General features: G+C 38.0%; 1 protein-coding gene across 1 annotated transcript in view; it reads right to left on the bottom strand.

Moving 5' to 3' along the window:
- Nucleotides 1–22139, bottom strand: part of LOC124712866 (kinesin-like protein KIF11-A) — a 226950-nt gene that overhangs the window by 45068 nt on the left and 159743 nt on the right. The window contains exons 9-11 of the mRNA XM_047242904.1: nt 19980–20119; nt 8877–8992; nt 5776–5961 (exon numbers count right to left, since the gene is read on the bottom strand). Of these exons, the coding sequence (XP_047098860.1) occupies nt 5776–5961; nt 8877–8992; nt 19980–20119 (442 nt within the window). The remainder of the gene's footprint in view (nt 1–5775; nt 5962–8876; nt 8993–19979; nt 20120–22139) is intronic.

The raw sequence follows: 22139 nt of genomic DNA, 5'->3' as shown, positions 1-22139 counted from the left end.
GTTATTCATATTTGAATTGGTGAATGAGTACCATTTTTCCAGTTAGGGCAATTTTGAAGATCAGCGTTGAATGTGTAATGCTAACTATCTTACAGGAAACATTCCAAGTCTGCCCTCAAATTCCAGTGGAATCTGATGGAAATGGAAATAAACAAATGGCACTGTTGGCCGGGAGGCCCCATTCAGGGGAGTTCGGCCGCTGTATTGCAAGTCCTCTTTAGGTGATGCCACATCGGCGACTTGCGAGTCAATGATGATGAAACTGATTATGAAGGACACACAACACCCAGTCCTCTGCCGGGAATCGAACCCGGGCCCCCTGCGTCGTAGGCGGTAATGCTACGGAGGCGGACAGTGGAATCTGATGAAAAGTGTCCACTATAATTGGCCATCTATCTACTATTATGTTTTTACACAACTTTGTCTCGCAAGCAATCCTTGCTGTTATAACTGTGGCACTTCCACCAACATCCGAATATTTACACCTGTTTTGGGTACACAAGTGTTTCGCTGAGGTGTTATGATGAATGCGCGGCTATGGCTAATTTCTACTAAGGGTGTTGTTGGCGCACGTGGCTTAGTTGCTATTAAGGAAAACAAAGCTTCGATCTATTCCATTTGGGCTGTTTGGAAGGGAAGGTATATTTTGCTCATGAATGATACTGTGTGGTGACAGTGACTGCATTAACACACACCGAGAGGATAGGAAGGAGATATGCACGAAATCAGCAACGGCTTGTACTGATGAAGTAATAACAATAATATACAGCTGCTTTACATGCTCCTATCCTGCAACACCCAGTAATGTTATTATTTGCTTTACAAGTGGCATAATGGCACTCACAGTTATGATCGATGCAGGGCAGATGCCATTTTGTTTACGTATTGTTCGATTTGTGATTGGGTTTAGCAAGTCAGTCTTGCACTCACCAAATAGGTTTAATATTTTCTATGCTTTTTAAAATTTATGTCACTGACTGGAGAAAGTCGTACATGTCTTGAGTAACCTTAATGGCTTTGAAATAGGTAGAACTTTCGTTATTTTGGAATAATAATAATTATAAAGTTAATGCAAATCTCATTTTATTTCAAATTTGCACCTTTCATAAATTTAATTAACAGAAGTACAATTATTATAAGATAGTAGAAGTGGGCACCAATGACGCATAGCACACTGCTTATGTGGAAGTAATTAAAACAAAATATTTTCGTGCCTAATCCAAGTCACCTTTTTTTCCTCATCGAAACCATTTTTGCCCATAGTGGATGTTTGCCAAAACCACTCTTTGGATTGGTAAACTACTTTTATATTACAGACAATAAGTTACCTTGAGAGCTTTGAGACTGTGGCTACTCAAAATTTTATTTACTGGGTTTGCAATACTGCAGTATTGCAAGGGCATTTAACTGAAATGTAACAACTTTATACATGAAGCATAAATTTGGATCTCTGTATTGCTTATTGTTAAGAACATGAAAATTTAGCATATTTTTGTTTATAAATGATTGTGTGTTTAAATTTGAAAGGTTGTCATACTATCTGCCTGAGGATGAAGCCTTAGCATTTTGAAACAGACTAAAAAATTGATGATTTGGGAACTTTCTGACTGGAACATTTGCTTTTCTCCTAAACGATTTTGGCTAATTTTCTTCTTTTGGGTCTACTTAAGTTTTTCAACAAATGATACCTTCTGTTGAGAAAAGGAATGATTTTCCCACCCATTTCAAAAATTCAGAAATTCACATGGTATTTACTTTTGGCAAAATCAAACAATGGCAAATCCAGAATGGAATATAACAATATTACGAAAAGGATAGTTGCTACTCACCATACAGTGGAAATGCTGTGTCACAGATACGTACAACAAAGAGGCTATAAGAAAGTGAGCTTTTGGCCAAAGAGGCTGTAAGAAAGTGAGCTTTTGGCCAAAGAGGCTGTAAGAAAGTGAGCTTTTGGCCAAAGAGGCTGTAAGAAAGTGAGCTTTTGGCCAAAGAGGCTGTAAGAAAGTGAGCTTTTGGCCAAAGAGGCTGTAAGAAAGTGAGCTTTTGGCCAAAGAGGCCTTCATTTGGAAACACACACACACACACACACACACACACACACACACACACACACACAAAAAAACAAGGCTACACTCTCTGGCTGCTAAAACCAAACTTGGCAGTCAGATTTCTGAATGAATGCCTTATTGACCAGAAGCTCACTTTCTAACCGTCTCTTTGTTCTGTCTATCTGCAATTCTCCATCTCCGCCCCATGGTGTGTAGCAACTATCCTTTCATAATATCGTAATACTGACTGATGTCAGTGGGCATTCATAGCCATGCAACACATACTTGACAACGTTACAGATAGAACCAAGGTAGATACAGGTACTTTGAGAAAAGTCCATAAAATATGCTGTAGAGAAACAGAGGTGCTGAACTAAAGATTAAATCTCCTTTGCCATATTGTTGTAAAGGGTAAAAAATAAAACACACTTGACTGCCTGCACATTGTTCGCTAAAACGACCAATAATTCATATGGGAAACGTATGTTGGAACATGAGTGGTTGAAAAAGGGCATTCCATCAGGAAATGACGAACCGTCAAAGGTTGAGGGCAATAAGCAGAAAGTGGTGGGGAGCACCACTAGACAAACAGTAATGGCTAAGAAGATAAGGCCCAATATGCAACCTAACTAAAATGATCTCAGATAGATAGGACCAGGAGGTTGTCCAAGCCACTGGGAAAGGTTTAATTTCCCAGAGCTTGTTCCCACGAAGAGAGGACCAGTGGTGTTGACAAAGTGACGTCACCTGCTGACGGACGGCAACAGAGATCCTCGGAGGGAATGGAAGAACTAATGGGCCGAGGTACCAGGGCTGCAGCCTTGGCAGCAGCAGCAGCAGCAGCTGCATTTCCCGTCAGATTGATGTGACCAGGAACCCACAATGACACAGTGGATCTATCAAGAGTGAGCAAGTGACAGCTTTCCTGGAACTGTTTCACGAAGGGATGGACAAAGTACAGCACATAGAAGTTCTGAAGGGCACAGAGAGTTGGAGCAGATGATGCAATTGAAGAGCCTGTGTCTCCAGATGTACTGCATGGCCTGATACAGGGCAAAGAGTTCTGCTGTAAATACCGAGCTTTGTTCCAGAAGCTGATATCGAAAAATGTAGGTGCCAATGACGAAGCCACACCCAAACCACTTTCACACGTTACACTAAGGCCATCAGCATGACCAAAATACATTAACATGTACTGCTTTGTGGTCACTTTAAAGTGGAGAGTGCTGACACTATAAACTGGCAGTTGCTCACGACCATAAACCAAGTAGAATTTTGACTGCCATAGATAATAGTAGCAGTGCAGGGAAGCAATTCCCTTGCAGTGCAACCACTGTACAACTGCATTCTGCGTTTCTGGAAGAACAGAACTTTATACACAGTTACTGGGATCTCAGATCCCTTCTGGTGTTATTAGCTTCTATACTCATTTAAAAAGAAAAGAAAACAAGAGCAATGCGCAATGCAAAGCATTCAGTAATAGCTACCACAAAACTGCTTGCTGATGTTGGCAATGTCATGAACAAGGTAGTTCAAGCCCGAACTCAAGCAGTACTTTACATAACCACAGCTCTAAACAGTAACCTCCTAAAACCTGTTTAAGTGTCCACATTATGCCAAATTTTGAACTTTAGCTAGCAGAGCCCTACATTGCATTACGTGATATACAGCTTACACAGACCATTCTGAATAATAGAACTAGCCTTTCAACAAAGCATCAAGAGCAGATATGTCATTGCATTCATACATTTGTTGCTTTGCAAACAAGTTCTTACATACATTATCTACAGAAACTGGGCTTCACTAGATTTACCATACCAATAGCTACAAACTGAGTACATTTTCAGTATTTACCTGCAGAAAACAAAGCTATTTCAAACTTGCTCTGATAAAATACAATTCACTACAAAATAGCATTTATGCGTAATTTTGTGTTTCTGCACTTGAGACAGAATTCGCTTGCATGTTTACATCTACTGGAAACTGCAAATTTTTCAGGTCCCTGCTTGTTACGTAAATATGAAATACTATTAGGTGGAGGTAGCTTAAGGAACAGGCAATACTGAAGTATTACAGATATTAAAGTAAATGTTACATTGCACTATACAAGTATGGGTGTCTGTACAACCACAGCTCAGAAAAGCCAGACTACATTTTATTAATTTAGGCCTTATTCAGTTTCTAAGGAAGGGTAATCTTTATGCGGGACTTAGTTACCCTTCCATGCAGGATGCCCTTATGCTTGTGTTTTACTGTGAGCCCCATGCTGATACTCTTCGGTCACGTTGCACACAGCATCCCTGTGTTTAGGAACAGTCTATTTTGGCTGATTGTCACAAAATAGGCAACATATGACGCAGATCACAGTCAAATTCTGCAACCAGTTGTCAATAAGAATAGTGCACCCTTAATGTATTCACAGATGTGAATATGAACAACCACAAGCTGTATAAGAGAATGATGACAATGAAAATCTGTGCTGGACTGGGACTCAAATACGGATCTCCCACTTTACACATGTGGTTGCCTTAACCACTTCAGCTATCCATGCATGAGCCATGGGCATACCCAAACTTACATATGTTGCCACTCATGCAACACAATCTGTACACAATAAGATATTGCAGTGCATGTGTTGTTAAAAAGAACAATGCAGTGACCCTTTGGACAAGCATGCAAGTCTGAAGGAACAGGCACTGCAGCTGTTACAGCAGGAAATCTTGGTTCGAGTCGTGATCTAGTACAAATTTTGATTGTTGTCATTCCCTTGTACAGCTGATGGCTGTTCGTATTCTCAAGTACAAATGCATTCCATGCAATTGTTAACTTTCTTTCTTTTGAGGTTGCAGACTACCAAGTGTTGAAGAAAATTATTTGACACACTGTTGTCAATTGCACCTCTATGTGCATCCAAAGAATCATCCAAATGAAACCATCTAGTGAAATTGCCATCTTTCTACAACACCATTACTTTAAACATTCACTGTAAATAAACTGCTCTGCCAATTTGAGTGCTGGCATTATTTGTTTAACAACAGATTTTAAAACCACACTAACATCATACCTCAACAGCACCATTTAGCGTTGCAAAAACTTGAAATGTGTGCATCATACGGGACTAGCAGCCTACCTACACCATATATGATTGTCCCCTCCCCAAATTTGTTGGGATTTAATCTGCCAAACTGTAACTTTGTTCTTGTTAGAAATGGTCAATGATGGGTACACATCGAATTTGTGAATAGTTTTACAAACCTACATCATAAAAGAGCAATGTCAAACAGCGTTGTCATTATGGATAATTACTGGATGAACAACATCACAAGTAAATGGGGTAACACCATTGACTGCACTACTTTCAGGATACTGAAAATGAAATGTGAATGGCTGGCAAATAGCCTGTAAAGCTTAGAATCTATTAACAGTGTCTGCTGCCGAGAAGATATACCAACAGACGAGTAATTGCACAGATGTTAGTTTAGCAGGTCAAATTAAACAACTACATATCTTCTACGGTATCATAATGTAAGGACACACATTCTAACACATTTGAGAAAATGGATAACATCTTTGTTAGAATTAAACCTGTTTACTCATTTTCTATTCCGATCACAAATAATTCTTGTTTTTTAACTATATTCTCATCACATGAAACACGCTTAGGCTATATTTCAACAACAGTAAAGAAACACCAAAAATTATGTTTTACACAGTAATTACTCACCTGCTCATTCACAAGGCGTGCAAAACCATCATTTTCGGCTTTTGAGCGAAGAATTTGATGTTGAAGATTTTGGGTTATGGGTAAAAATCTTTCGGTCAAGAAACTGTGTACCGAGTTTATTTCTGTATCTGTTATGCTTCTCGCATCTTGAAGAAGATTTTGTGTATTTTGTTGTGCTGCACCTATCTGAAGCAGAACATATTTTTCACTTATGACAGGTAGTTAAAGTGGCCTGAATTTTGTAAGGCAGTGCTGCCTTTATTCTGTGCAAGTGACACCTTACAGTCTACAATTACACACAACATGATACAGCAAGCTGTAATGTTTTGAAGTTTGCATGAGAAAAGATTGATCCTTTTACGATATTAATCAACTCTCGTCAAATAAAAAATAATGATCCACCTTTGATGTTAACAGAACCTGGTTCAATGTTTAAATACACCTAGTTAAACAGTGGTCTTTGAGATCAATTAGAAATAAATGCCAAAATTTGAACATCCTGGATGTTTCTCATCTTCATTATATGACTGTTCCTCAACGTCTTTTAGTAACAAACACTTGTTTTTCTATGTTGGGAAAAAATTCTCCAAGAAAGGCAGAATATTGATTCAAGCCCCAATCCTACATTGTTGCTTTATTTTTTATTTTATTTTTAACCCTTGGGAAATAGTATACAATCCTTAGCAATCACTAATCCACTTCATTGATTTCTGAATGTGTGACAGAATATTTTAGCTCTACTGCATTAACTATTTATTAATAAAAACAAATAGCAGAATCTTAAAAAATTAGTCATTGATTCAATTTTATAGAAAAATGGATTTTGTTTCATGTATTTCTGTTTAGTTTGTTTCATGCAATTTGTATGAACATATAGCAGATTAGATTAAATGAAGAATTACCCATTAGCAGCATTTCACCAACATGAGAGGGAACAAATTATATGTGGATGAGAACAACAAAGTGATTGATGTCTAGCTTTTTACTGATCAGAGAATGCACTTAGTTGATACTTCCATTCGCCATTGTCAAATCACACTGCTACTGCAGGTAGCAGTTAGCAGCTAGTTGCAGACAATGCTTTTCACCAGTAGCCTAAGAGTTGTGATCCGCTTTTGTGTGCTCTATTTCTTTGTATTTACACTACAGAATGTCTGAAACTTGCAGCAGGAGTGTGCAGACAAGTGTGGGCGTTTAATGGAAAGTTCAGCAATCTGCTCACGCCTTGTGTGGTGAGAAATTTGGGTTTGTGGGATCAGTGTGGGAATATTTCGAGAAGAAGAGAGAGAATAGTGTAACTATTGCCTCTAACAAAAGTGGTCTTAAGAACTGCAGACATTCTAAAGGGTCACAAAGATCTTGTCAAAGTTTCTACGGGAAAATACTGTGTGGACCAGGAACGGCCTGGTTCATTTAATCTACAGGGTGATTCACGAAAATATCCAAATATTTTAATATGTTATTGTACAAGTAAAACTAAAGAAAAAAGTTCATATAAACAGAAGTCCACAAACGTTTAGTAAGGGAGTTTTCTTCTTGAATCACCTTGTATAGGCAACCAGCATAAAAAAGAGAGAGAACAATGAGAAAAACTCTGATTTATTCCAATATGATGCTACTAGTCATCACATATATGGATATTACAAGAGAAAACTGTGTGTTACTGTTCACAAGATACAATTATTCAGTGTCAGAAAGAATTCTTTGTTAACTGTTATCATAACCTTCGGTTTCAGATACAAAAAAATTACGTATCACAATATTATAATTAAGAAAGTGATGATATTGTGCAGCATACACTAAACGGTTTGGGTTCTCCAATAACAAACAGTAATAGCATCTCTGTGGCAGAAATTAAGAAATTGTTAGTGGAAGCAGTGGAATAAATAATACCATTGTAGTGGAGTAGTGCTGTATGCCACACACAAACAATGAAGTGACTATAGAAAGTAATATAATTACATCCTTCACCAACTTCAGTGACTCTTCCATGGACCATAACAGCATAGTTAACATGTCGAGGTAGGAAGTGGGATTTATCCTTTGTTGAAATTTGTCTTCCTTTACTGTCTGCAGACATCGTTGAGTGGCATCTGCCACACTTCCATAATAAATCTCTTATCATTCTTAATGAATATGCCTCTGCATTAAGTATGACATATTACGTGGACAATACACAGATTGGCATGTACTTAAGCAGTTGCTACTATTTTAATGTTTTTAGTTATTGTATTCACAAGCAGTAACCTTGAGCATCCCCTTTGTATAAAATTCACCATTTAAATGTGAATCATTTTGATTATTATAAAGACAGTGCTCATCCCTTCACTTTTGTTGAGGTATATAAGTAATAGGAAAACATTTATTTTATACACAGTAGTACATTCGTTAAGCAACAAGGATATTGTGACCCTGTAAAGTGAACTCAATATTGCATATTAACAGAGAGTGTGAGCGGATGTTCAGTACCGAACTGTACACCTGTTGTTACTACAGTCAAATTGTACATGCATGCAATGGCAAGCCTACAACACATCCCTATTCATGCTCAACTGCGCTTTGCGGTCAATCACTGTTATTCTTATCCACACATAATACGTTCCTTCAGTAAGGACATAACATTTACATTTCTCACTGTGTGTAGAATAAACACTTCCACAAAGCAGGGTACAATATATATATATATATGCATAAGTATTTTCTGCTATTAAAAAAAGATGTGCAAAGTTATTCTCTTTCAGGTAATCAGCACATTTTTATAGATAGTGCCTGAACATTCAGTTACACTGAATCTCCAGTCTTTCACACTCCAGTTTCAACAGTGTCACATGGAATTAAATCTGATACTGTACTCTCATGAAACAGAATACCCAATTCAGTTCTTCACAGTTTCTGTGTTTTAGTACTTGCATAAATGTCGAGCTTCACATGCAGAATATTTATGCAAACTGTCATTCCACTGTAGCCTCAGCATGTATAATTAATCAGAAAATTTTGAACATTACATGGAGCGTAGTGTGTCTTTGCTGCTGAAGTCGTATGCTCTCCCAGTCAGGTCACACTAAATTATTAATAGTCACCTGAATTTCCTGACAAATTACCTTCTCAGAAGATTTTTTGCTCCACGTCTGCAAGGTAGTTGTTAGCATATTTACTAAGGAAGCCAGATCATCACTTAATATGGATAGATCTTCATTTTTCTTCTGTACACTTCCATCTGAAATTTAAAATAAATTTTTCCTGAAAATGTAATTCACATAATAAGCATTGTAATGTTGTCATGCACGTTTTGTTTGCTCAAATATAATATGTTAAGAATGGTCTTTTAGTTGTTAGTAGAACCATAAATTTTGAGTTATCAACTTGGGATAGATACTGAGGTACTCAGGAACTGTGGTGCATGGTCTGTGTAGCACACGTCTGGAGAAGAAACATATTTATTATGAAGCAGTGATACCTTTGTATATATGGCTCTGGTACAAGTTCTGGTATTTTTGCAGGCTTAGTGAGAAGGTTGACGACATGATTCTGATAATGTCATCAAACAAGCGCGCTCAAGTAACAGAAACCATTGGTGTGTTGATGAGAACGTGATAAAATGGTCATAAAACTGTTGGTGTGACGGATGCTGACAGTCGACAAGCGGTTATACCTTTTAACTTTCAAACGCTGCATGGAACAATTTGAGTGCAACATGGAGGACATTTTGCAGTAAGTTTTTACTGTCAACAAGCCATGGATTACTATAAAATAAGTAACAATCCAAACAAGCTGTTTATGTGAAGATGCTCCAATACAGACAGGGAACAGGAAGTAGCCACTTGGGTCTAAGCGTGGTGAACAGGGTGAATGGGGAATCAATTCAAAGCACAAGTCATGGACTTATGCCAATGTTATCACTGATGTATGGGATGGTGCATTATCCTGGAGAAAGAGCACTTTTTGCATGACAATCTTGATTTTTCAGCCTAGGCAAGTTTCAAACAATACAACAATCTTGAAAGGGTCCAATTATGGTTGTGATTTTTTCCAAATAATCTATGACTATTATTCCTTGCAAATCCCAAAAACCAGTGGCCATCACTTTACCAATTGATAAAATAGCCTTTGCCTTCTTTGGTGCACTTTTTCCAGTCTGTCCATTGTTTTGATAGTCATTTTGACTCTGGTGTGTAATGGTGGATCCAGGTTTCATCAACAATCACAAATCAGCACAAAAAGTGATGCGGATTGTGATTAAACATTACCAGACATTGTGCTGAAATGTTGTACCACATGAGCTTTTGGTCGACTGTGAGGAATTGCGGCATCCACCTCTCTCACAACCCCTTCGTAGCCAATTCTCCTAGCAGGACATCACATTATCACAAAGTTAAGATGCCTACAGTCTCAGCAATGTCATGCATTCTTATACGGTGATTTTGTCAATGGTTTCCTTTGTGGTGACCTCATTTGGATGGCTGGAGCACGCTTCGTTTTCAGTGCTACCTCAACAATATTTAAATTCATTAATCCAAAAGTAAATAGTCTTCAATAATGGTCCAGAGTCAGTGTAAACTTAATTTAGTTCTGTTTTGATTTGTGTGGCAGACCAACCCTACAAATGAAAATTAATAACAGCACAAATACTGTTGTCTTGACTTTTAATCCCAGTTGATGTACTGAACAATTCAGACAGCTTTACACTCTACAGTGTTGAAATTCTTCACACTTTACTTTGTACAATCAAGATTACCAGCCATTCACACGTGGAAATTTACCGCACATATCACACTATCCTCGTAATTCTCCCTCACAAAAATGCGAAATATAGGGTGTATTGAAAAGAATCATCAAATCTGGCATGTCTATATTTCTGAAACTGATCAACATATACAATGAATTTTGTTTTTATATGAAAGAGAAACTCCAAAGTTTTGTTGTCCCCCCCCCCCCCATACCTTTTCATAGATGTTCTATATACCCCACACAAGATGCATTTTTATAGACCCCCCCCACACAAGAAGTAATCACATACACCCAGATCCAGTGACCTCGGAGACCAGTAAACTAAGGCTGAATCATTTGGTCCAGTGCAACCAATCCATTGTTCAGTAATCCTTTGATGTAAAAATTCCCGCACTTCCAGCTGCCAGTGTGGCGGTTCCCCATTCTGTTGGTAAATGAAGTCATTCGTATCAGTTTCCAACTATGGGAAAAGAAAGTTTTCAAGCATATCGAGACAGGTGCTTCCCATAACAGTGTTCTTGGCAAAGAAAAATGGACCATACACCTTTTCTGTGAAACTGCACAAAACACAATAAATTCTGGAATTCCTCTCATGTTGTACAACTCCACGTGGTTGTTCCATACCCCATATTCTCACATTACGACAGTTCACCTTTCTATTTAAATGGAATGTTGCCTCGTCACTAAACACTAAGTGTGGAAGAAAACCGTCATCCTCCATCTTGCTAAGAGCAAAATTACAGAACTCCACACTTTGTTGTTTGTCAACTTCACTAAAAGCTTGCAGTAGCTGAATTTCGTATGGTTTTGTGTGTAAACGTCAATGTAGCACACATTGGGGGCATGTTGAGCTGCACAGCGAATGAATTTCTGATAACTCCTGAATTTCTTAGAACTCCTTGTGTTAGATATTCAGGGATGGCCCAGCGATTTGCCTTTACATAAACAACCTGTTTCATGCCATCATCTAATGCTCTTTACTAGAATGGAAGTGGGCACACACTGCCGCTACGTAAGTGGAAACCATGTAAAACCCGAGTGTTTGCTCTTTCCAACAGTATGTTGTTCACACACGTATCTCAAACATAATAATAGATATGATTTTTAATTGGATGATTCCTTTTGATACGACCTGATAAAAAGAAATTTTTCCATCGAGTGTTTGCAAACATAACTCTTTATTTTCAAGCTTTCATGCACTAATTTAAATACCTTTATTTCCAGATCATTACACAATTTGTGTGTGCATCCATTCAAGAGACTGTTCTACCTTACATTTCAGTCCTTAAATTTTGGGAATGAGGTCTTTATTCCAAGGATATCTTAAGCTTGGTTAACACTAAGCAAACGAACATCAGCGCAAACTGCATTCTCTCGTGTGCAAACGGTAGGCAGGTGCGAGCAAATGACATTCAATTAAGTTTGATTCGTAGGTCACTCACTATGCACCATGCCTCAGATGTTTTTGAAAATGTTCAGAAACATGCGATTCAAATCTCTTCTTTCACATTACATTGTTTTCTTCGTATGTGAAACAAATCCTGTCTATAATGTAATTTTCCCTTTCATGCTTAGCCTTTTTCACAGAGAGAAACAACTTACTACCAAATGCATAATCTCAGTATTTGAAAACATTTGCATGATGGAATCATCATTCTGTTGTGTTCCCTTCCATTCGCTATCCTATAAATGTTCATGAAACAGACACCAGAATGGCAGAGAGCACTAACAAACTGCTCACTTGAGCCCCAGCTTTCTATCAGAGTGATGTGTAAACAGTGGGCAAGCACAAGAAAACATTCTGTTATGTTCGGTATGCATTCGCTGGTGTTTGGTCGTGTTGAGTAGTAGTTAGTCTTTTAGCGAAACATCAAAGGAAGTCATAACTTTGCTGCTTCGAGTCTTGCACTATCCACTGCTTCATGTGCAAACAACTTTGTGATGATCATGGGTACTTAATGCTCTTTTAAATTTTCTCCTTTAAGTATAAATGGGACCCAGTGAAGGATGTCAACCAACTTATACTGCTATAATGCTGGAGCTGCAACTGAGTTTTAAGTGCACCACCTCGACGTAATTCACAATTATGTAAAAGTTCAGACACCTACACACTTATTTCCTTACTCAGTTTTGCTTCCTTCATCAGAAACAGCAGGGAAAATAATTGTACCCCAATACCAAAGATTTACATCATAGCTATAATTAGGGCTGTGATCGTGCGAAAGCTATGTGACTGATTTAAAAAGAATTGTAGTGTTAGTAGAGCCAGCAAGATATGCTTATTCTCTCATGTTCTCTCCTGTGTAACCACTTGCTCACAGGCACAAACAGGGTGTGTATGTAGATGAGGAAAAAAAATTCCCGGATTAGTCCCGGAATTCCCAGTTAACAGTAAACTTCCTCCCGGGTGAAAATACACTTTTTCCGTTTTAAGTGAGAGCATACTTTTCCTCGGAACTGTAAAAGTTTAAATGGTTATGGTTTTATACATCGGCGTAGAATTTCCCAGCACTTTGGCAAAAGAAACTCAGGGAACAAAACAGGATTTGGGAAGATGTCTGTTGTGCAGCAACATGTACATTGTTTTTTTTATATAACGAAAGTATAAATTCGAATTCCACCAAACACCGCATGTTTCTTTCCGAAGCATTGAAATCAAGATGGCGATGCGCTTTTGTAAGCCAGTCATAGCTCAAGTCACGTGATCTCGCCAGCCGACAACAGTGGATATTCAGAACCTAGGACACATGATGTAGTCAGCCAATAGCAACATCATTTAAGTAGCGCGAACACACAAATAAGAAAACTTAAACGTCTAAATTAATAAACGTAGTGCTTGCTACAAAAAAAGAAAAGCTTTCACATATAATGATGACCCTTCTTGCATGTGTTACACTTTAAGATACATGACACAAATGTGCCAGCAAAATTTTTAAGAACAACATAAATGTCAGATCTTTTGGGCTCGAAATTATTCTAAATCATCGTACTTGAAGGGCTGATTTTTAAACGAGAGTTGAACGCTCTGTGATTTAAGAAATTCATCATACATTCTCAAACACAGTTCATCTTGCGTAAAAGGAAATTTACTTTGAAATTAACGCTCTTCAAACCACTATTCGCAACATTTTCCTGTGACCTATTAAAAATAGGTTCATTTCAGCAGCTGCTAGAGAGCGCCAGATAACAAGCATCACCTCGCTTGCCCAGCTACGACGACACAGGAAGCCCGTATGTTCGTATGTGTAAAACATTAAAAGATCTTACATAATTGTATAAAAGTAACAAGACATTAGAGGATACTCCAAGAGCACGGTAATTTCGTGAACCATACTAAAATGCATAATTTGGCTGAAAGTGCACATTCGGGTGTCCAGATTTGGATGTGGATTTTCTTCGAGTACCAGTACTGTATTATCTCATGTTTGGTTCTTTATTGTGGCATAATGCCAAATATGCTAGAAGATGAAAATGTGGACTTGAAATGCAGCGAACAGTTGAAACTAGCCAAAAGTGTGGAATTAAACACTCCATTTCAAATAAATTGATTGGCTCAGTGGAAAAGATTAAACAAAGCCACATTTCTTCATCAAATCGACAAAAATAACTTCATTGTTCTCCAAGGCGATAACTGCTTGACTGTCAGAAAGGGGACATAAAATAAAATCAAACTAATAACATATTTTAGCCTTCTGTAATTATGTAAATGTATTTTAATGGACTCGATAACTCCCGGCCACAGAAATCAGTTTTGTTTTCATTTGATGTGAGAGCAATAAACGAAAAGGAAACAGCAAACTCACTAAATGCGAACACACCTCACATGGGACTACCCACTTCCCCATCACAACTTAATACTGCTCTGTGGATCAGGCCCGGATCTACGATATTTCCAAACCGGGACAACACTAGATAGTGGCACCCCTCCTACCTCGAGCGTTTGAGGTAGGACGCCAAAAATTTTAAAAATAGACTTTAAAAAATAAGTCCATTTTGTAGCGCACATCTTTCTGGAGAGTCTGATACATAAAATGAACGTGTTTGAGGAAACATTTGATCTCAAATGTGCCGAAGTGTAGTGCCACACCTCTTCACACAGCATTCTTCCATCGCACGTCACTGTATTTCGCTCGGTGGAACTCAAATGTGTAACATTTGTAATGAGTGCCATCGAACTGTATTCTGGACAGTGGAAATTAAAATGTCCTGTGGTACCTCTCTTGCTCCCAGTCGGCCAGTTTGACAACCTACCCCTGATTTAAAAAAACTTAATATATACTGGATGGGAGTATTTGTAACCGGGAGAACAGGAACTCTTCACAAAATTTGCACTCTTTTATTGCCTATTAGCTAATAATTTTATGTTTTGTGTGACATAAAATTAAATATAGGAAACATAAAACCATTAAAGACAATAGACAAGCAAGACAGTATACATTTCTTCAATTCTTAGCTCCTAGAACTGCTTTTCTCACTAACCTTAGTACAGCTTTACATGGTGTGCTTTCCTTTTGGGAAAGAATCCATTAGCTCATCAAAGTTCGTCAAAGGTTTTGCCACATGAAAAAATCAAATAGTACCCAATACTGGTGTGCTTTCTCGATCTGATTACATGTATTTTGTCACTGTCTGCTAGATACCATGAAATAGGTCTGCCTAATACTGCAGCAATTTTAACACAACGAATAAACAACACTGTTTTGGCACAAAAGGTCATTTTTATAATAATAGAATATAATCACGAGGCACCAATATCAAATGCCTATTAGGCCTACTACAAGCAAAAAGCTTCATGTTAGGAAATAGTTTCACATTTCATTCAAATGCTCTAGCTTCTGAAGCATGAAATCAAAAAGTAGTAGTACAAAATTTTATATAAACTTGGATTCGTCATATTCTTCCATAATTTTTCTCCTCCTTCCTCGTTCTAACAATCCTGCAATCACTAATATTGTAACTATTCCTGCCAGGGTTAAAAATTATTCTCCGGTTAACTTGACTAACCCTGCCACCATCACCGGTTTAGTTACCCCGCATTTATTTTCGGGTTAAGCATTATTACGTGTTCATACAACATGTTTTCCGCACTACTCCCAGAATAGAAGTTTAGTGGCTGCTAGCCGGGGACTGTACAACTGGCCCTTACCAGTGTAGCTTTCTGGAGAGGAAAAAAAAATTTCTGCCAAAATTTCATTTTCTTGGATACATCGAGAAGATAATACGTAATCTTTCTTACCTGTTATTCAGCAGGGATGCATTTCAAAGTCATATGAATAATCGATAGACTGATGTGCGCTGGATGCTAGGCGCTTTGTGAAATAATGTCTTTCCTCCCCCACCAGAAACTGCCGCCCGGGGCATATACCCCAGTTTGCATGATGCGCAGTTGCTGCATTACACCATCGTGTAAATTTCAGCAGTATTGAGTGGTTAGAGCTCTTTTATTAGTTATTACTTGTAACTAATGCATTCATTCATTTGAATTCAAAATACACTTCTATAATCTTTCACCACCTTTAACAGGAAATCTGAGCATTTTTAGTCCATGACTTGTCCGTCTGTTCCTTCTACAGATGATTTTCTCAAAGGCAACTAGCAAGATGACTCAATCCATTAGCAAGGCTCTCTCAGAAACAACTGAACTTCGCAGCCATGAACAGTGGAAAGAGGGATTGCTTGTCGCTAGGCAAGGTTCACACAAATTTCACTGAATGGAGTGTCATCTAGTGATTGATGCCACAAGTAAGGGTGTGATGGTATCGGTTACCAACATTAACACACTCCAGCCCTCAGATGTAAAAGATTTTTGTACAGAAACTGTGAAAATGCTCGTTGAGGCAATTTGTTACAGTCAATCAGTTTCATAGTAGTCCCTAAAAACTTATTTTTTGTGTTTTCATTATCGTGTTATTCTCTCTTTCCTAAATATAGGTGTAGCAAAGTCAAAAGCCCAGAACTATTTTTCAGCTCTTTGAAGACAAATAAGGTACCAGTCCCACACAAGAGAAAAAGCACTGCCTAAACCATCAATAGAAAGGAAATATTATAGGGACTTTTATACCAGCTGATCAGCATTTTACCAGCTTTGTTCAAACCTTGGAATACATTGTCCACAATGTACATCCTAACAATTCTCTATAGTAATGGATGAGCTGTAATATACTACAGATAACCATGAGGCAACAACATTGAAATGTCCAGATTTCAGCTATGAATTTTAAAGTCATATATGATACACACCCAAAAAAATTTGAACATTTGAAATTTTCAGACAGTGTGATGAGTCAGTATGAAACACACTGAAAAAGACTACAGCACACTGTCTGTAAAAACAAAAAGTAATGCTCAACTCAAGTTCCCGTTCGGATGAGCACAAAACTTGATTTTACGCACCAAGTTATTTCAGAATCTCATCCAAAGTTGAGCAATCTGGAAGACTGCATACTCTTACCACTTGTCTCTTAGGTGGCCTTAATAATTCATTTAAAACTGACGAATCCAGATGTAACAATGGATGAGCACTTCTACCATGCACAAAAAACAGTCCCAAGCACAGGGAGACTTCCGCATTGTCTGAATGACACTTAAAAATTTCAGAAAATATTTCCTCAGACTGTGAACGGGATGTACAGCCATGATTATTTTTCGGTGCTACTCACACTGCTGTGACTAATGCAAGGGGCCTTGGGAGCAGGCTAGAGCCAAACAAGCATAGTTGCACCAACAAGTACCCACTGTGTGACACACTGACACCTATCAGGAGATTGGCACATTGATGGCACGACCGAGGGATCTGCATCGTAATAATGATACTGCAAAAAGACGAGAGCCATTGTCAGGTGGTGGCTAGTTTACTTAAGGTCCGAACCATAGGCTTTGTTCGGCTATGTGACAGGAACTGATGACTTGGCATAACAAATATGCACCGTGCCTATCATTTTTATCTATAAAGCTGTAGTCTGGCAAGAGCAAGCACCGAAAGGAGAGCCACGTTGATCTACAAGTTGATCTGAATCTACGACTTGCCACCACAAGACAGACATCGCTAACTGCAGACACACTGAGCCTGAGTCCAATATAGGCCACCTCTGGGCCTACTTCCTGTCACCGCCTGCCTCTTATCGTGGAGAGCTATTGTTCAAGAGCATGGCGGTGCAGCCGCCCAGCCACCTTCAAAGTGTGGACATACTGTTGTATGTGTGTGTCACTACAAGGGCAGGCCCTGCAATTGAGAGCTGTCTTCCTCTTCGGGGTCCAAGGCGGGATTCTGTGCCTTCCGGCACGCGCGCGCGCGCACACACACACACACCCACAACCTCAACCTCGTGTGTCAGCATAGCTGCTGACTCACTGCAAGCTATTGGAGGCCATCTGCTTACCTCAGCGTTTCCACACGCACTGTAACACCCTGGAATGTCATGCCACCTCAGAGCCTCTTTATGATTGTTGTTGTATGTTCACTAATAAAATGTATACTTAATCAATGATTTTTTTTCCTTGATGACATGTCACCCTGCAACCAGACTACCACTTTCCGTCCCAATTCTAAACCACCCAAGATGGTGAACTACTGGTTTCTAATGCTTCCAACTCAGTAAAACTTGACAAAGGGCTGTCAGTTAAATGTAAGATGGTGGAATAGCTGAATTGTGAATCAGTTTTCCATATCATAAACTTATAGGTGTTGCGAACATCTGCACATTGGGTGGCCCATTGCAAACTTTAGCCACCAACTCAGTTCCAGCATCCACTGATGCAGCCAGCCATTACATGGAAATCCATGGAGTCTCCATTTGGGACCAACAGCTGTTAGTAAAAGCTATAAACCAGAATAAACTTTTAATACTTTGGTGTCATATGTGCCCCTGCTGAAAGAATGGCTACCACAGTTGCACCAAGACTACTCCATGGAACGGTTGAGCATTATTGGTAAGTGAAAGTGGTTTACGCATGCACAAGAGGAGTCATAGTGAAAAACATCAGCCACCTCATTGTTAGTGTGATAGGCAATGTTGGCAGTTCAGATTGTAGAGTCGGGACCAGCTGACACCTTCAAGATCTCGAGACATGTCCCGGCACAGGGCTAGTGTTTCACTGGTTCCTCAATGTTTATGTGCCCCACTATCTTGGATCACAGATCATGTACTTATAAATGCGAACATATCTTACTTATCAAGTATCCAAATTGTATCCAATTGTTAAACAAAGAACATTTTCTAACTATTCCTTTACTGATGGCACTCCTTGAACAAGATAGATTGCACTAAACACACTACAATACCCTGTTGCATCTAATTAAATGGTAAAATGTTTCTTTTTGCCAGCATTACAATTTTTTTCAGCAACACCCCTCACTGCCTCAGCTCAAAACTACATATGCCTGTCTTTAATTACCTCTGTTCAGAATTTTCACAAACTAATATAAACTCTGCCACCCCCCCCCCCCCCAATAAAAAGCTGATAATCAATTTTGTGTGTTTAGATTGCACACTGAACATAATATCTAGCATCACGTGTCTTTACGAATGTACTGATAAAATATGACTGCCTGGTTGGTTATGAGATACTCTTGCCAGAATAAATAAATAATTTTTCTGAACATTCTCCTTGATAAAAGCAGCGTTCTAGCAAAAATACATTAAAATGGATTAAAAACAGTCTTGGTTGCAACAAAATATTCATTTTTAATAATTGGTTTTGGTCAGAATGTGAGTATCTGCAGAACATCACAATGGTAGGTGGTGGCAGTGAATGAAATAGGTGTTATGGTTCCCAGAATGGTAACTGCAGTCAACAGTCCATGGAGCCACAACTTCTACTCCATTCACTGCCACCACTTACCATCATGATATAAATGGTCTGAAGATGGTCACATTCTGACAAACAGGTTGCCATCACAAAAATAATTTACTGTGGTCAACTCTGTTTTAGTCAGTTATGAAATAAATAATTAATACATGCCTTAATTATGCAGTTATCCAAAACAAAATTAAGTTTACTGTAATTGAACAAATTAAATACACAACGTAAAATAGAAAATGACAATATTATGAAAATTATAGATTGCTACCAGCATAGAGGCAATGCTGAGTGGCTAAAGGCATAAAAAAAGGTTGCTAAACTTGTGAGCTTTTTGGTTAAAAAGCCACTTGGCTAATGCAGAAAACACACACGCAAGCACAACTCGCACAACCACTGAGGCACGACCGCGAGAAACTGCATCCAATGGAGACGAAATCTGGGTGATGGGGATGAGGAGGACTGGGGAGGGATAGCAGGGTAGTGGGTAGTGCTGCTTGTGGGATCAAGCAGGTAACCTTTTCATATGATCATCACTATTCCATCTTGTATTTCACATTGTTTTAAAACAGAAAATTATAGTACAAGATTAATTTTAAAAAATCTTGAAAGCAGAAATAAAATTTAAACTTATAAAATTTAAATTCATTGCAAATTTGAATTGCTGAAAATCTTACCAAGTGTTTTTCTTATTTCATTTAAAGCCGTTATATGCCCACTTAAAAAATTTGTGATGTCACCCTGTATCTCAGTAATTTTTTTGTGGAACTCTAAGCGAAAATCATGACTGATTCGGGAATTCTCCTGTTCAACAGACCTAGAAAATAACAAAAACAAATAATGAACGAAGCAAATTCGAAGTGTGCAGTTACTAAATGATACAATGCCCGACTGTCTATTGCAGCAGTGGTCGAAAACCACTGTGTTTAGAAACTAATACTTTTTAGATTAGATTTACTTTCATTCCAATTTATCCGTAGTGAGGCAGTCCTCCAGGATGTAGAACATACCAGAAAAACAGTACTACAAGACAAATATTTACAACTTAAACAAATAAGCTAATGTACCTTCCACAGGTCCCAAGTGGAATGACTGTCTTTTTTTAAATTAACACTATATGAAAGAAACATTTTACAAACACTCATTTACTAGGATTGCATTAATGCACTGAATTTAAACTTAGAAATCCTTTTCACTTGTAAGGTAATTAACATGTAATAGTACACATTAGTGCACTGAAACGACGCAGAAGTTAGATTGTACTTAGTTAAATTGTACCCACACACACAAACAAAAAAACAGTTGGTCCTACTGAGAAATTCATCAATGGAGTAGAAAGAGTTGGCCACCAATAAATCCTTTAAGCTTCTCTTAAACTGAATTTCATTGGTCGTTAAGATTTTTATGGCTGTTGGCAAGTTATTGAAATGTGTGCTCCTGAATAATGCACACCTTTTTGTAAAAGAGTAAGTGATTTTAAATCCTTGTGAAGATTCATCTTCTTCTAGTACCGATTCCATAAATTGAGCTGTTGGTTTGAAAAAGCAAAATACTTTTAATGACAAATTTCATTAAGGAATAAATATATTAGTAGGTAGTAGTTAGTATCCCTAGTTCCCTAAACAGGCTTCTGCAGGATGTTCTTGAGGTCACACCACATATAATTCTTACTGCACGTTTTTGTGCCCGGAAAACTTTAGCTTGGCTGATGAATTACCCCAAAAAATAATCCCATATAACATTGTGGAATGAAAGTAAGCATAGAATGCCAGCTTTTTCATTTTTATATCACCTATGTCTGACAATTCACATTGCAAATAGAGATTTGTTAAGACACTTCAGAAGTTCTGTGGTGTGCTCCTCCCAGTTGAATTTATTAATAAGCTGTAATCCCAAGAATTTAACACTGTCCACTTCTTCTATCTGCTTGTCATCATATGTTGGGCATATACTCGTGAGACACCCCTTACAAGTTCTGAACTGCATGTAGTGTGTTTTTCCAAAGTTTAGTGACAAAGAATTGGCTAGGAACCAGTGATTAATGTCAATAAATATTTTATTAACCTATCTTTCTAAGACTACACTTGATTTGCTATTTATTGCAATGTTTGTATCATCAGCAAACAAAAAGAACTTGGCATCAGGTAATGTTACTAAAGAAAGGTCATTTATATACACGAGAAAAAGTAAGGGCCTGATATGGAACCTTGTGGGACCCCACATGTAATTACTTCCCAGGTGGATGATGCCTGACAGCTTAATACATGTCTCTTTCCTGGTAACACCCTGTTTCTTGCCAGAGATATAAGTTTTGAATCATTTTGCAGCATTTCCCATTACACTATAATACTCTAATATACTTAAAAGGATATTGTAATTTACACAGACAAATGCCTTTAACAGATCACAAAATATACCCGTTGCCTGCAATTTTGTGTCTAATGAATTAAGCACATTTTCACTGTAAGTGTAGATAGCCATCTCAATATAAGAATCCCTTAGAAATCCAAACTGCAACTTTGACAGTATGTTATTTATGATAAGACGGATATAAAATTTTTGAGAATGCTGGCAAAAGTGAAATTGGATGGAAATTTGATGCTATTTCTTTATCTCCCTTTTATGCTTAAATTCAGCATATTTCAACCGTTCAGGAAACATTCCACTGATCAACGACTGATTACACAGATAGCTTAATATGCTACTTAACTCAGAATCACATGCTTTAATTAGCTTTGTTGATATTTCATCATACCCACTAGAAGTTTTTGTTTTTAAAAATTTTATTGTGGACATTATTTCTGCTGGGGTAGTGTGCATGAATTCAAATTCATATT

The sequence above is a fragment of the Schistocerca piceifrons genome, chromosome 1 (genome assembly GCF_021461385.2).
Source record: "Schistocerca piceifrons isolate TAMUIC-IGC-003096 chromosome 1, iqSchPice1.1, whole genome shotgun sequence".
Classification (NCBI taxonomy): Eukaryota; Metazoa; Arthropoda; class Insecta; order Orthoptera; family Acrididae; genus Schistocerca; species Schistocerca piceifrons.
This window is presented reverse-complemented; position numbering and strand designations above follow the sequence as displayed.